Consider the following 16760-nt stretch of genomic DNA (forward strand, 5'->3'; position numbering starts at 1 on the left):
GACTTTACAAATATTTGCATAGGAATTTGTTATATATGCAGTTGAATGCAACAATATGTAAAAATTTGGGTTACATAAAAATTAGTTGTGCACAATCAAGCCAATGCAACAATTTTTGTGAGAAATGTTTGATGAATGAATAAGAACAGAAGTTAATATGCACATAATTCTATGCTGTTTTGCAAACAATTTACATAAAACTTTGCTAATTAAAAATCAACAATTTACATATGAAATTATGCAGAATTATTATAAACAATTCTATGCATTAAATTAAATTATTTTACTACAAACAAGTCAAGACAGTTAAAAGAGCAAATTTGCGAATTAATTGTATAGCATAGAAATTTGTTATGCATTCACTGTAAAAAAAGAAAAGTTGAGCCAACTTAAAATTAAGGCGTCCTACAAAAATAAGTTGAGAAAACTCTAAAATATGCTGAAGCTGGTTGCCTTAACATTTGAAGTTGGCTCAACTTTGTTTTTTACAGTGTATAAGCTAAATGTGACAATATATTTGAGTATGAACTATTGCAGAAATTTGATGTGCATTAGTTTTATGTGAGAATGACTTTACAAACAGATTATATACAGTGCCTAGCGAAAGTATTCACACCCCTTAATGTTTTTCAAGTTTTATGTTGCTGCCTTATGTTAAGCAGAAAAAAAGGAAAAGTTTTTAACATCTTTGCAAATGTATTAAAAATAAAAAACTTAAACGATTCCATTGCATAAGTACTCATACCCTTATCTGGGACAGTTGGAATTGAGCTCAGGAGCATTCATATTGCTTGTAGGTGTTACTAGACTTTGAGTGAAGGTAACCTGTGGCAAATTCAATTGAATGGGTATGATTTGGAAAGGCGCACACATTGTGGTCCAACAGCTGAATATCAGAGCAAAAACCAAGCCCTGGGGTCAAAAGAACTGTCTGTAGAGCTCAGAAACCGGTTTGTGTCAAGCCACACATCTGGGGAAGAGTTCAGAAAAAAATTCTGAAAATTCATTGAAGGGTCACAGAAGCATGTAGTCTCTGTTACCCTTAATGGAAGAAGTTTGAAACAACCAGGATTCTTCTTAGAGCTGAATCTTCAAATTGAGGAAGATTGAGGGTTCAAATTGAGCAATTGATGGAGAAGGTCTTTGGTTAGAGTGGTGACGAAGAACCTGATGGTCACTCTAGTTGAGCTCCACAATCATATGTGGAGATAGGAGAAATCTATAGAAGGACAAAGAACACTGCAACACTCCACCGATCTGGGCCGATGAAAACCCAGTCCAGAGCATTCAGAACCTCAGACTGGGCAGAAGGTTCACCTTCCAACAGGACAGTGACCCTAAGCACACAGAAGGAGTGGCTTATAGACAACTAGGAATGTCCTTGAGTGGTCCAGCCACAGCCTGAGCTTGAACCCAATCAAATATTTCTGGAGAAACTTGAAAATGTGCATCTGCCCCCATCCAACCTGACAGAACTTGAGAGGTGAAGAGGTGAGGAGAATAGCAGATAATTGCCAAATGCTGATGGGCAAAGCTTGTCGCATCAAACAAAAAAGACTTGAGACGGTAAAGTTGCTTCAGATAAATATTTAGTTAAGGGTATGAATACTTATGCAATGTACTTAAGTTTTTTTTATTTTTAATAAATTTAACAATTCTGTTTTTGCTTTGTCAATATGGTGTATGGAGTGCAGATTGATGTGGGAAAAAAGTAATTTAAAGCAGTTTAGCATAAAGCAGTAACAAAACGTGAAAAAAATTAAGGGGTATGAATATATTTGCAAGGCACTGTAGAAACTCGTTACACATACAGCCAATTCAACAAACCATTTAAATCAGAAATAATGTACAGACAATCTACACAATTTTATGACACATGATTTGTTATGATTTTATGAAAGATTTACCCAGAAATGTTCTATGTACAAAACCAAATCAAATTGTTGTGCACATGCAACAGCTGATTTTCTGAGCGATTTACACAGAAACTGGCAATGCACAGAGCCAATTCAAAGAGAATATTTATATTAGAATGTTTACGAACATCATTCATTGCGGAAATTTATGCAAGAATGGATTAACAAATAATTTACATAGACATTTGTTCTGCTTGCATTTAAAGCCGGTGGAAAATGACACCCTCCTGGCAGCTTTGGTGAACTATTTTCAACGGACTATGATTTGGGACACACTAATCTTAATCTCACATGTTATTTAGGGCAGATAGTACGTGAATTGGGGCGCGGGGTCTATCTATCACACTCATTAGTGGTTACCTGAAGAAGCAGGTGCGAATAAACAGGTCAACGCAGGTGTGAACTAGTTTCTGCTGGAAACGAGAAATTTATTTGTTCTGAACTAATCCGTAGAAACTTAAAAGCAAAAATACATATTTAGCATTTCTTTTACTCAATTTTCAAAACAAATTTCTATATAAAATAGTTAAATAACTCTATAATACATTAAACAAAAATGAATCACTATTGTAGAAAACCATAATACATTTTTTAATTATGGTTTATGATTTTTCACTATGGCTTTACCAAATTCTGTTGATTCTGTGCACACTTACAAAAAAGTTTTTTTTTTAATGCGTGAAAGATAATATCGCAGCTAATTTGTTGACATTCAAACACGGACTCAATTGTGCGAACAACCATAAATCACAACACAAGATTTAATATGATCCAACTATGTGCTTCTATTAAACGCTGTCAAAACTCATCCCCTCCTACTCTTTATCATGAGATTACAAGACGTCTCCTCGTTCCTCTCTTGCTTGTTCTCTCTTGCTTTACCTTGTTCTACATCCTACATCGCTCGCTCTTTCCTCTCGATTTCTCCCGTCTGCAGCTCATTTTGAAATCAATGATTTCAGAACTTCATTTCCTCGCATTTCCTGATGCCTGAAGGGCCGTTCCCATTCTGGGCCCATTTTCTCTCTCTCCATATCTCTCGCTCGCTCTCTTTCTCTCAGTTGTCGGGAGTCTGCTGGGCTTTGGGTGATGGTTCGTCTAGTCGCCAGCACACTGCTGGCCCCGATAGCAGCGGGCCCTATCTTTAACTGTTTGGTCAAGAAAGCTACTCGGAGCGCTGCCGCTTTGTGGCCAACCAACTCAATTCCATATTACTGAAACATCGGCTCCGTTCCAAACCGTAGTGAGCCGCCTAGCAAGACAGCAACAAACAACACTCTTCAGCAGGCAGCAAAATTACATTGCTTTACCAGATGTCTCATTCTGGCACACATTTAAATATCAGCATCACTTGCATTATTCGCAGAAAAGCCAATCCCGAAATGCATTGTAATGCATCCAATCCAAATCGAAAATGGCGAGGGAAATATAGTTTGATTGTGTTTTCTAAACAGAACTCCAATTCAATCGACAAGCAGCATCGTAAACAAACTTTTTCATTAGTAGAGCAAATATAAAAGTAGCTGGTAGGAATGGGCCAGAATTGTTGAGCTGGTATACTGAAGCTGAAGAACAGATTTATGGCAAGAAGTTTGAGCACTGAATCATATACATCTAAGATTAATCAAACTCTGCTTATTGTTTTTAATCATCATTACTTTGTCTCCTGCTTCTGCTTTTCTCTGGCTTCCTCAGTCAACTTCTTGGCTAATAGGAGACCGTTAATACACTTTTGGGTATACCAGACAAAAAAAAAGTGTTTTTTTTTTTTGGCTTTTCATAATGTGGTGTTTGAGACTATTGCAATAAAAACATCCAAAATCTTTGTATTTTTATTTAATTGCACTTTATCTATTTGCATCTCTAAATTTCAATTACTATGTATATCTTTAAGGGCCGTTTCTCAAAATCAATTTTTATTATATATTTTTTATGTATATCCTGAAGGTTTTACAGATGGGTTTGTTAAAATATAATTTGCCTAATTATATTCCATTTTTTTCTTAAAACATTTATTATTATTGTGGTTGGTTTCTTGATTGACTGATTGATTGATTGATTGATTGATTGATTGATTGATTGATTGATTGATTGGGGTTGTTGACAGTATTTTCTCTATGAAGTGATAAAAAGAGTTATCCAAAACCCCATCTGTCAAAAACCTTCAACTCTAATATGTCAACAAAATAAAAAATACAAATTTTGAGCCTGGCTATGTCCAATGTTCATTTTTTTGTTCTGGAAATATATGCATATTAGTGCATATTCAATTAAATAATGGCTCATTTGCATTAAAATGAATGCAATCATTATTAATGTAATCATTCATCTAGAGAAGTATGGTGATATCTATTGGTTACATTTATTTACCGTTTTTACCTGCCTTAATATGTTTGCAATGGTGCTTATGAAGGTGACGCCACTTCTCAAAGATGCAAATTCTCAGCAAGGTATAAAACTCATCTGCACCATCAAGCAAAATTTGTGCAGTTGGGATGCATTAGAAGGTCGCTGACAAAATAGGGAGCATTCAGCAAGGTAGCACACTAGAATGTGAAGGAGTCATTTTGAGCCTCCTGCGTGTCTGCATGGCATGACTCACATTAGAGAATCTCAGCTAATCTCACTCGAACACCAATTTATGATAAGAAATTCAGAGTGTCTCCCAGAGAAAAACCTTAGGCAGTGTTCATATGCTACTTTTAGTCAAAAGTACTAAAGTACTTTACTTACCAAACACATGACTCATTTCTGAAGCTTAATAAACACTCATTTTTCAGCTGTAATTGTCACATGCGCCTGCATATTCCACACGTTTTAATCAGGCGCTAAAACACAGCGAAAGGCACTTCAAGATCTTCAAAGAATACCGTGGTGCAAACACGGTAGTACCATAGCATTTCTTATGGAAATGTGTAAATGTGATGCTCCGATCTTGTGTGTCGCTGTGTCGCGTCCTGTTGATTTGAAGAGGGAGCAGATTGGAGGAAGACAAACTCATTACCTGCTTAGTTAAGCAGGCTAATAGAGAACAGTGGGCATTGATAATATTTTTTTTAGAAATCCAATTTTTTTCTGATTAAAAGAGACAGTGGATCGATTCCCCTTTTTAATGCAACAGATAAGAGTTTTACACCACGATTATCAACGTCTTGACTTCCTGCTGGGAGAGAGCGATTGTTAGCGCTGCTCACCTCCAGTGCTTTGCGTTTCCTGTTGAGCAGTTTGGCGATGTTTCCTGCCACGTTCTCCACCAGCTGCTTGGGCGTATTTCGCTCCACACCAAAATGATTTCTCTTGTCAATATAAATCTGTGGGAGGCAAAGGTCAAAGGTCAGAAACGCAGAGATTTCCTTTGCGATCAAACATAAATTATAGAATTTTGAAGCTCAAACCAAAAATATTGATATTTTACATATTAAATTCAATATTTAGAAACGAAAATACAATAAGTAAAATGTTGAATTTCTTAAATATATAAACATACCATTTCAAAGCATTTATCACCATTTTAATGAGCTCTTAAAATAGTAGCATCTTAGTTAATATGTTCCAGTAAGTTAAGCATAAAACTAGTCTACTGGTACAGTCTTAGAAACTTAATCGAAAAGAAGACTAAAATCATTACACTATTGATGTTATGTTGCATTTCATAATTACTCAGCTTATTATTTATATATATTTAAATGTATCTTATATTTTATTATTAATGCAATTAGACATTAATATTTATATAAACAATATAATTTGTATATAAATATAAAAATAAACATAAGTAAAACATACTTTATATAAGGTTTTACTTAGTAGCATTTAAGTAGGTTTTACTTATATATTGTTTATTAATATAAATTTTAGACAATATACATTTTTTATTAATAAATCATTATTAATGTTTACATATAATATATATATCATTTAATATTATAAAAAATATTAATATATAAGAAAACAAGTAAAACATTGTTTATCATATATGAATATTTGATTATTAATAAAAGTTATAATTAATATATATATATATATATATATATATATATATATATATATATATATATATATATATATATATATATATATATAATATTATACATTCTATTTAATATATAAGTATTTGATACATATTTAATTATTTATTTGACATTCAATTATAACATTTATTTCTATGATATTAAAAATCTCTTTCAAAGGTGTGTCCTGGCCAAGACTGGCAGCACAGTAGCATATACATATCGAATACTAATAAAACAGCATAAATACATTAAACAAAATGCAAAACTATTTCAATGCAATGACTCATCCTACAGTTTCCAAATAACACTTTTAAAGATCCAACATAATTTTAAATATTCCAAAATATTTATGTGGTTATATATTTCATATAACCACACAAAAAAAAGGTAAAATTTTGCATAGACATTTATCCAAACATAAATGTTTGTTGCATTAAAAAAAAAAAAAAAGTGTCAACAAGAATTTAAATTCAATTAAAGGAAGTGAAAAAGAGTGCAAGTCAGGACACAATCTTATGTGGATTTATGGGTGAGCATTGTTCCTAATGTCAGCGCTTTTCAGCGGTGATTTACACACAGCAGGTCTGGTCTTACAGTCTGGCTCAGCACACCGCCGTGCCGTCCACCGTAATCTGACCCCCTGGGATGCCCACTTATCCCCTCCACCCCAGGGACTCCATTACCCACAAATCCATCTATGTCAAACTGAGGACTAGGCAAAAAGCCAATAGCAATCTCCCTAGAAAGAGGGATCCGTTCACACACACACACACACACACACACACACACAGCAGGCGGAGGCTTTAGTAAGGGCTCTGGCCTCTAACACTGCGTCAGAAGCTGTACGTTCCCCTGTTACCAGATAATGGCTAAAACACAAGCACTGTTTTAAGTCAACTTGAGTGAACTGGGACAGAATTGGCGTCTGTGAGAAACCATTGCATGGAATGGGCTGGCGACTGGAGAGGGAAGGGACATTAGCGTAACCTAATTTTGAAACTGTGACACTTGTTATTTTTGGAATACAATTATAAAGCCCTTGAAAAAGTCATTAGTGTGTTTGATATAAAATACACAGTTATGCCAGATACTAATCTCATAAAACAAGAACGCAGTTCCAATTTAAATCAGTACACACACACACACACACACACAAATTAAGATGTTCATGGTTTACTTTATGTCTTCGGATGTGCTGAAGACTAATATAATGCATTTCAGTCAGAACACAAATACTGCCCCCTAAATGCCAGGAAGGTCAATAACAGCATTAACAATACAAAATCAGATCAGTTAAGTCAAAAGTTAGAAAACCAGAAAGTATTAAATCAAAAATACTGAATATATATATATAGAACAACTGGTTATATTGAATGCATGTTAGACACATTTATGCTTTACCTCATTCAATGCACCCAAATAAACAATGCATTTAGGCTGGACGTTCATTTAAATCAAGCATTTATAAGCCTTAAATTGCTTTACAAGATCACCAATCAAAATGACAAACATTTAGCTACTTATATGACTTTACTTATTTATACAGTTCAGCACTAAAAAGAATATATACATGGTTGAATTTATATTTATATAACATTTACATTTTATATACGTTTTATAAGGCAAAGCAAAGTGGCTACAACCAATAAATAATCTTTTTTTATTTTTGGATTTTAAATGCCCTCGATATGTTCAAAGGAAAAGAAAAACAACATTTAGATACAGAGCCAGTGCTAAACCTCCCTTATTGAGATGCAGTAGGCTATTATTAACAAAACAGGTTTAAATTTAATCTGTAAATATTTGTATTCAGTAAAGTGTGAAATGCTGGAGTGACTCATGGACTTTAGCTTTCAGAAGAAGAAATTAGGTCAAAATGTGGAGAAAATAATATACTTTAGATTGTGTGTGTGTGTGTGTGTGTGTGTGTGTGTGTGTGTTGAGATGGAGGAAGAAGGAACAGCAGGCAGGAGGGTCTGCTGTCTGGGTCGGGCCAAGAGATCTAGATGAACTGGGCCAAACACACTCACACCACTGAACCAGAGCAAGCAAGAGCCTGTCCAATTCAATATGCTCCCATTGGCAGTCACACATCACACACACATAAGTACATAATGACACTCTCAAACAAACACACACAACACAAACTAGCGTGATCTCCAATAACAGGACAGAAACAGAACATACAGTGTCTCATTAGTGAAGAGACTCGTCCCAGTATGCCAAACTGAGACTGTGTTAGTATAAACACACAGATGGTGCAAGAGAAAGAGAATAAGGCAAAAAGCTCAAATATGGTCTGAGATCACACAAAATGCAGACACAGAGAGAGAGAGAAGGAAGGAAGGAAGGAAGGAAGGAAGGAAAAAATAATTTATCAAGATAATTACACCCCAATACATCAGTATATTGCATTTTTTAATGATTTAATTAAAAAAGAAAACATCATAGAATTTCTTTCTGAAATATATCCATAAATAAATTATATACATTATACAAATACTGTATTTAATTATATAAGAAAAAATATATAATTACAGATGTTATTTTATATAATGTATTTTTTAATTTATAACAAAATAACACACACACACACACATAGTATTTAACAAAAAAATATTTTATGACACTTATAAATATAAATATTACATTATGTATCTGTATTGCATGTGTTTATCTACATTTATGTATTTAAATATATAAAAATAAAAATGTGATTTTTACATTTATAACAAAATTGACACACACAAACTTCATATAGTATTTGACTAAAATTATATTTTAAAGGGGTCATATGATGCGATTTCAAGTTTTCCTTTCTCTTTGGAGAGTTACAAACTGGTTGTGCATTGATAAGATCCCTGAAGTTGCAAAGTCTAAAGTCTCAAAACCAAAGAGATATTCTTTATAAAAGTTAAGACTCATTAAAACACGCCCCCATATGTCACGATGTGGAAATATTTGCGTAATGCCGCCCAAATATTCACGCAAAGCGAGAAGGCGTGGTTTCAGTAACCGCAGTAGTGTTGATGCAGTCATGTCTGGGAGACGCTGGGAGTTTCTAGGCGAAAGCCAAAGCACTTTATTTGGCCCTCCGAAAGTAGATGCATTTAGGAATCATTAAGATTACTTACAACAGAACAGCACAACTTATGGACGACTGTTTCGTGAACCTAGGAGAAGAGGTAATTCTGACTTTGCTATGACAATCTGGTGCTTCTGAATCAGTGACTGTAAGTATGTTTCGTTATTAGTTAAAGTATTTGCTACTGACTGTTCAAATGCGGAGTTTTGCACGTCGTGTGTGTGAGTGTGTGTGAGAGAGAGAGAGCGAGAGAGAGAGACAGGGTCACATCACAGTGGAGTCAGTCTTAATCGCGACTTGGTTGCAAACACATATACGAGCATTAGGGCTGTGCGATATGACGATATATGTCGGATGGACGAAATAAAAATTATATCGTTTCATATTATGTTCTATTATTTATTTTGTGGTGTCGCAAAATACATTGTTTACAGTAATACTTTTTCATCATTTGGATGACTGCGATCTTTACACACCACCACAGGGAGTGAAGGGGAGACAGAACCAGGTGGAGAACGTCCAGAACAAAACGAGGAGCTCGTTCCTAAACGAGGGACTACATCTGTACCATGGGCATGCGTTTTTAAGCACTGCTGTTTTAAAACAACCGATTTTAAGCCGTTGAAACACAAACAACAGAGCTATATGCGTGCGCCGTCTCAGTTTCTGTGTGAGAGGACAGCGCTTTTTTTTTTGCCGCTTTATTGGCTTTGAACGATTACATAAACACACTTATATGCGTCAGAATCCCCATCTTTGCAAGTATCCTCATAAACACAGCGATTTAGGTCTTAAGAGAGTAAACAGCTGAAAGAGAAAACGCATGTGTGACAGTATATTGGATCCGGACTTCGGGAACCTGTCCGATATTCGTTCTGTCTGCCATTCATATTAATCATAGCACATTGCTAGAAAATTTTTCACTGCTCTTGACTAAATCACTTCTGTAACTTTAATAAGAATAAATAATAATAATAAAAAAAAATATATATTTATATGAATGTATAGAATCTATACATAATAGACGTGTTAATTATATCTATCATAGATAGATACATACATAGATAGATACAATCTATGTATCTATCTGGTCTAATGAAATCTGAACTATAAATTCAAAAATCTTTGAATTTTATGTAGAAAAGTTAAACCGCCATCTTGTTCCGACCAAAGTGACTTGAACGCACCTGACGTCGTAATAACGACTTGTCAACTTGTAAGTACGAACGTCCCAGCAGAACGCAGCATTAAATACTAAACATGTCCTTTGTGTACTGGATAAAGAAAGTCATAGGACTGTAAAGCCATGAGGATGAGTAAACGATGATAACTTAAAACATCTCTCACAGTAAACACTTCAACAGACGCGACCGTACCTGCAATTACACTCCTGCAGATTTACTTTCCCAGCCTGACAGCCAGTTTCCCTTTCCAAACATCACAGACAAAGCAGCAAGAGTTTCAATTTGACCTTGTGTCTTATTTTTTTCATCGCAAAAAGATTTGTTTGAGGTTTTCGCTCTCTTTTTTTACGCGACTGGCTTGTGTCGGAGAGAAAAACAGCTCCGCTTATCAGCCCATGAAGGCGGACTGTTGACAGAGACAGATGCTGCGTCATTAAGGAATATTAGTGGACTCCGCCAAGCAGACAGCACATGCATCCCGCCAGGCACAGGAACAGTTCAATAAAACAGAGAGAGAGAGAGAGAGAGACAGCAAAACTCTGAGTCAGACAATGATAAAGGAAAGCAGTCAATGGAAGAAAAAGATATGGCCTCCAGAGATTCGAACGGAGAGATTCGATACAGATGTGGCGAGACGGAAAGGACTAAGGGACTTGAGTGACAAGAAACATACATAACGTGAGCACTACTCCCGCAGAGGCTGGAGACAACAGACTAATAGAAAAGGAGGTCTATAGATCGAGCAGGATAAGAGCAGGAGGGGAACTCGAGCTCGGGAGAAAGAGAGATGGACGTTTGTTGTGAGAAGACCGTCACGGCTGCTGTTTTTATCATGTTATGTTTTGAATGCTGGTGTCTTTTAGACAACACAAAATGCTGTTTAGACCATTTTACTTCCACAACAGAACATTCAGCAGGACTTTTACTGAACTGCATGGTCTCAATATGATGGGTGGTTGAAGGGGAGGAGCGAAAAATAAGAGGGCTTGATGACATCAGCTGAAAAGGAAAGTCGTTTGAGAGGCGGAGCAAGTTTGATGAAAGATTACAGACACACATTGAGAAATGAAATCTGAACGAGATTAAAACGTAATAAATCATATTTATTGATGATATCATAAATACAAATACTATTTTTGCATAATTTGATGCTATAAAATATTCTAAAATCTCATGAAAAACAGTTCACAAGTAATATTTACTATTTTTTTAATATAAATATATATCATGTCACATATTTCACCTTCAAAATTTTGTCTCCTTGATAAACAAGCAGACTAACTTATGTGAAAACATTATTAAGCAGTAAAACTGTGGTGAAAATTATGCCCCAGCTGAACAACCATTAGGTTCACAAAATACTGAAATGGACATAATGTTTGTCTTTATTTAAACCCTCGTAGTTTTAAAATTGCATAATTTAAGTCAACATAAAATGCTGTTCAAACCAATTTACTTCCACGAAAGGACATTCAACAGGACTTTTAATGAAGTGGTTGGTGTCTATATTACAGGTGGTTGAAGGGTAGGGGCTAAACATAAGTGGTCTTGATGACATCAGCTGAAAAGGAAAGTCGTTTGAGAGGCGGAGCAAGTTTGATGAAAGATTAGAGATGCACACTGAGGAATGAAATCTGAACGCTCAATGACTGACAGGCAGATTCTCTTCGGCTGTCACAGAAACAGATGTGTTATTTTATACAGCAGTCTAACTAGCGGCAACAGCACAACATCCTTGGTTTACAAGTGTTGCAGAGACCAGCATACAGTAGCTCCGTGTTTCTTCAACTATGAAGACATTTGGCCTTTATTTACTGTAAAGATAAGACTTAAACTCCCTTGTGGAAATAAACTTGTTACACTCAGTGGTTTATTTAATGCATCCTAAATGTTTAACATTGCATCATACATACAATTTTTTTTTTCCTGAAAGTCAAATATTTTTGCAATATTTTCAATTCATATTAGACTTATTTCAAATGCCAATGCTATAACACCAAAATTGCATACATCCTAAAAATTATACAAACCATTGTTCACAAGTGATATTTACCTTTTAAAAACTCTTTAACTCTGTTTTATTTTATTCATATCATGTCTCATATTTCAACTTAAAACTTCTTGATAAACAAGTACACTAACTTTACTAAAATTAACATTAACACATTAACTTTATTAAGGGACAAAATTGTAGTGGAAATGATGCCACAGCTAAACAAGTAAATTACTTTCACAAAATATTGAAATCGTTTATTTAATGACTTGATTTGTAAATAAAGGCATAATGTATATGTCTTTATTTAAATCCTCAGTTTTAAAAGTATCATAATTTAAAGTATTATTATTGATTTTCACATTTTTAATACTGACTCTGAGATAATAGTAAAACAATTAAGTCAAAATATAATATAATATAAAAAAAGAGAATTGAAAAAAAATCCAAGAAAGTTTTAATGTGACCTTCATATAGCAAAAAGGAAAAAGTTGTTATCTACTGTTTTAATAAAAATGAACTCTTGAGAAATAAAAGTGCCTGAAGCTAAACCTGCATGCAAATGTGTGCTAGATCTTTAACCTTTGGTTTGGTTTGTTTAAAGAGAGACACTCTGAGAAGCAGGGGAGACTTAAGAAAAGTCTCTATTTGCTCTGCATTCAATCTCACTGCTGTCTAGTTGAAAAACCTAGATATTAATAATGATTTTTATTTCCCTACACTGAAAAAAAAATGTTGATGATTTAGTTCAAAACAATTTTCACTCAGAAATAATACAAATAATTACAAAGAAACCACAAGTAAAAGTGAATTCAATGTGAGTGTAAAGTATAAAGACTGAAATGGTATTATCCCAATAATGTTTTAGACATTTTTTGATCAATTATTTTTTTTCATCCCATTAACTGCTGGCACATGTCATCGTTTATGAGGAAAACTGACCATTTGAGCAGATGGTGTATTAGATGAGTTTGCTAATACTAAGCACCAATGCAGCAGCTTCGATTCACTACTCAAATATACAGTTGATCTGGTTCAGACATTCACACAACACACCCTAAAAATACACACCATCAGCTGTAAAATAGCACACATAGTCAGGGTCAGAAGAGCAGATATGAGAGATGGAGATGCCAAACTTCTGAGTGAGAAAAAAAGCCTCTTCATCCTCATCTCTTTATGGTATCAGTCTTTAAGACAGATATGGATGTCAGATCTTAATTAACTTGCTGATAGAGGGGATTGCGTGAGCATCACTTCCTGTTCGGTATATCTTTTACCCTCTACCTCTCAATAACTCTTTCTTTCTCTCTACTAGCATAAATGTTCGCTCATTCATGCCGGATTCATTTAAAGACAACATGAAACGAAATTCAGTCAGTGATTCCTGTTACCGAAAATATCTACTTGAAGGTTTTAAGTTAATATTTAAATAACTTGTTAAATTATTTAAATATTTGAAAACCTTCAAGAAGATATTCACATGTTCACAGTTCTCTCATGTTGGTTAACGGTTACATGACATGCGGGTAAACAAATAAAATATTAATTTTTTTAGTAAGCATTTTATTTAGCACATACATACATAACACACAATTATTTTATTATTTATTCATTAATTATTTGATTTTTAATTTTAATTTAACTATTTGTTAAACAATTATTTAAAAAATATTTAGTTTATCTTATATTTTTTTTAATCAACTACAAATCTCAGTCTTGCTATTATTGCTGTAAATTTTATCTTCTCATTAAATTGCTATATTACTAACGCCAATATTGGGGGGGGGGGCAGGAATATCTACAAAAAAAGAGCTAAAAATAAAACTATTAACTAAAACTATTGGTCAACATTAGTTAATATTAATCACTAGCCCTTAGTTGACATCATGTTGACTTTAATTATATTCGGTTTAATATACTGCTGTTGAATGCATTATATTCATTACAATAATAAGTAAATTTACACCGAAGGAAGACATTTAATGACAGAAATGTTCCAAGTTACACCTATAAACATTAGTTTTAACATTATATAATGATACAATACAATAAACGGGAGGGCAAGGGGCTGATGGAGGTTCAGGTTCGGTGTGGGTGGGTTAGTTATGCGCCTAAAGTCAATGTCACAACACAGGATGCAATTAAGGAAAATTGTGCTGTAATCTGCCAATTACGTCTGCGCTCCTTGGATAGAGCTGATAACTAATTAATGTAGAGAAGGTGGAAACAGGAAACCAGCTGTGACAAGTTCTCACACACACACACGCAAGCAGACAAACACACACTTCAGGCTGACTTTGATTGAGTTTGACACACAAACTCTCACGGCTACAAACCCCAAATCCTCCCCTTGTGAGCTGATTGTACCGATAGCTAGGAGTTGTGTGTGTGTGTGTGTGTGTGTGTGGAGCTCATCATGCTAATCACTCCTCTATTTCCTGCTTTGCTGATGAAGGTCGTCATCTGTCCATCAACGTGAGCACAATCCATCGGCTGCACACGTTTAGTCTCCTCTCCTCCACTGATTCACTGGATTATTAATAGTATTTGTTATACTGTATTATTACTATTGCTCATACTTGTGCTTAGAGATCTTAAAATCTCCTATGCATACACTTTGGCATGAAATTCATCTTCAACAACAAAAAACTCATAGCACAAACCAAGTGTCATGTTGAGGAGAAGTATGTGCTAGGTTAAATGCCCACAAACACCTAGAATTATGCTGGTGTTTTTCGCACACCACATCCATTTGCTTCAGCTGTTAATGTCTCGTCTTGTCTCCATCTCTCTCTCTGGCTCCTGTGTGAGAGTCCGTAGCCTGCAGGCTTTTACTCAGGGTTGAGCTAAAATTAAAGTGTGTGTAATTAAGAACAAGAGCATGTTTACATGTTGCTCCTAATTGTTCTCGATTACTGAACACCCGAAAGCCTTTTTTTCCTGTTTGTGTTTTGGATTAAGTTACTTAATTTATACCGAACGTACTCTCCCAGAACTCCCAGAAACAGATCATACCTCAATGATTCATCATTAATCCTCTCTGGGCAGAAGACTGAGGCATGTTTTATGATTGTCCATACGCACGGACCCAAACAGAGTCTTAATCTTCAAAAAAAATTAAGATATCACTCGTAGTATCACCGCAAATAGATGTGGATGGAATCACAAACGTTAGTCAGGAACCTCACGCTAATCAAAAATAATAATAATGTTTGTGCTACGACACACAATCAAACTCCCTGATCTTCCATCGCTCAAGAGACTGTTAGTTATGCCTTATTTAAATATTACCTTTGCCTCAGATGTTTCTCCTTTCTCCTCTTTATATGAGTCTAAAGGACACAAAGAATTAACTGAGACTATCATTGACATACAGTAATAGTATTGAGCTGATTAATTAATGTGGATGGCAAAGCCTAGATAATTTGGTTCTAGGATAATTTGTTGAGAAATTCTCATGATCACATTGAGATCTTTAACCTTTGGTTTGGTTTGTTCAAAGAACTTAAAGAGAGACACTCTGAGAAGCAGGGGAGACTTAAGAAAAGTCTCAATTTGCTCTGCATTCAATCCCACTGCTGTCTAGTTGAAAAACCTAGATATTAATAATGATTTTTATTTCCCTACACTGAAAAAATATGGATGATTTAGTTCAAAACAATTTTCACTCAGAAATTGGTCAATTTTACAAATAATTACAAAGAAACCACAAGTAAAAGTGAATTCAATGTGAGTGTAAAGTATAAAGACTGAAATTGTATTATCCCAATAATGTTTTAGACATTTTTTGATCAATAATTTTTTTTCTCTAAATCACAATACTAGACATCCAAAGTCACTCCATAAAAAAAATGTATGTTTTTCTAGTAAAGATGCTGGAAAAATGCAATAAAAATGAGATTGTGATGTAATTGTGATGTTATTTTCCTACACTGATCTTTTTTTTTTTTTTTTTTGTAAAACATACTCCAATAATCTTTGTTTTATTTACTTTTTTTTTTTTACAGGTGTAAAAGCCGCTTTTTCTGCAATTTACAATCCAAGATGTCCAAAGTCACTCCATAATGCATTTTCTTTCTGAAAATGCTCAAATGCATAAGATGACTTCAGATGGCTTTGAGAGCAGTTTCTGCTTTCATGAAGGGATTTGGGGATTTTTATTTCCACCTACAGAGCATGTACGGGTCAGTTGGTAAAATTACATACGAATGTGTCCTTGGACAATACGTGAAAAGACCGATGTAATCGCAGCCTCTCTTATCTTTGAATTCTGCCGGACGCATTTCTGTAAATGGCGGCGAAATGTCACCAAACGAGTCCCCTGCCACCTCAAATGTCAAATGAATTCTGAACGCGCAGCCATTGCCCTTGTGCAGGCTAAGTCAATAAAGTTGGCTCTCACTTAAGGAAATATCCCTGTCTCAGTCCATAGAAGCCCGTTCAGATATAAAGCCATTAAATTCAGTTTAGAGAGATTTATTCAGCTGCGCAATGAGGCATGAGTGAGTGAGAGAACCGGACCGGCGTCAACCATAATGTATACGGGGGGTGGACTGCTTTCAGCCC

General features: G+C 34.8%; 1 protein-coding gene across 1 annotated transcript in view; it reads right to left on the reverse strand.

The window, feature by feature from the left end:
- Nucleotides 1–16760, reverse strand: part of LOC306879692 (voltage-dependent calcium channel subunit alpha-2/delta-2-like) — a 215212-nt gene that overhangs the window by 152276 nt on the left and 46176 nt on the right. Inside the window, exon 3 of the mRNA XM_079432836.1 lies at nt 5111–5227. Coding sequence (XP_079288962.1) covers nt 5111–5227 — 117 coding nt within the window. The remainder of the gene's footprint in view (nt 1–5110; nt 5228–16760) is intronic.

Source organism: Barbus barbus (assembly GCF_936440315.1).
Source record: "Barbus barbus genome assembly, chromosome: 13".
NCBI classification, from domain to species: Eukaryota; Metazoa; Chordata; class Actinopteri; order Cypriniformes; family Cyprinidae; genus Barbus; species Barbus barbus.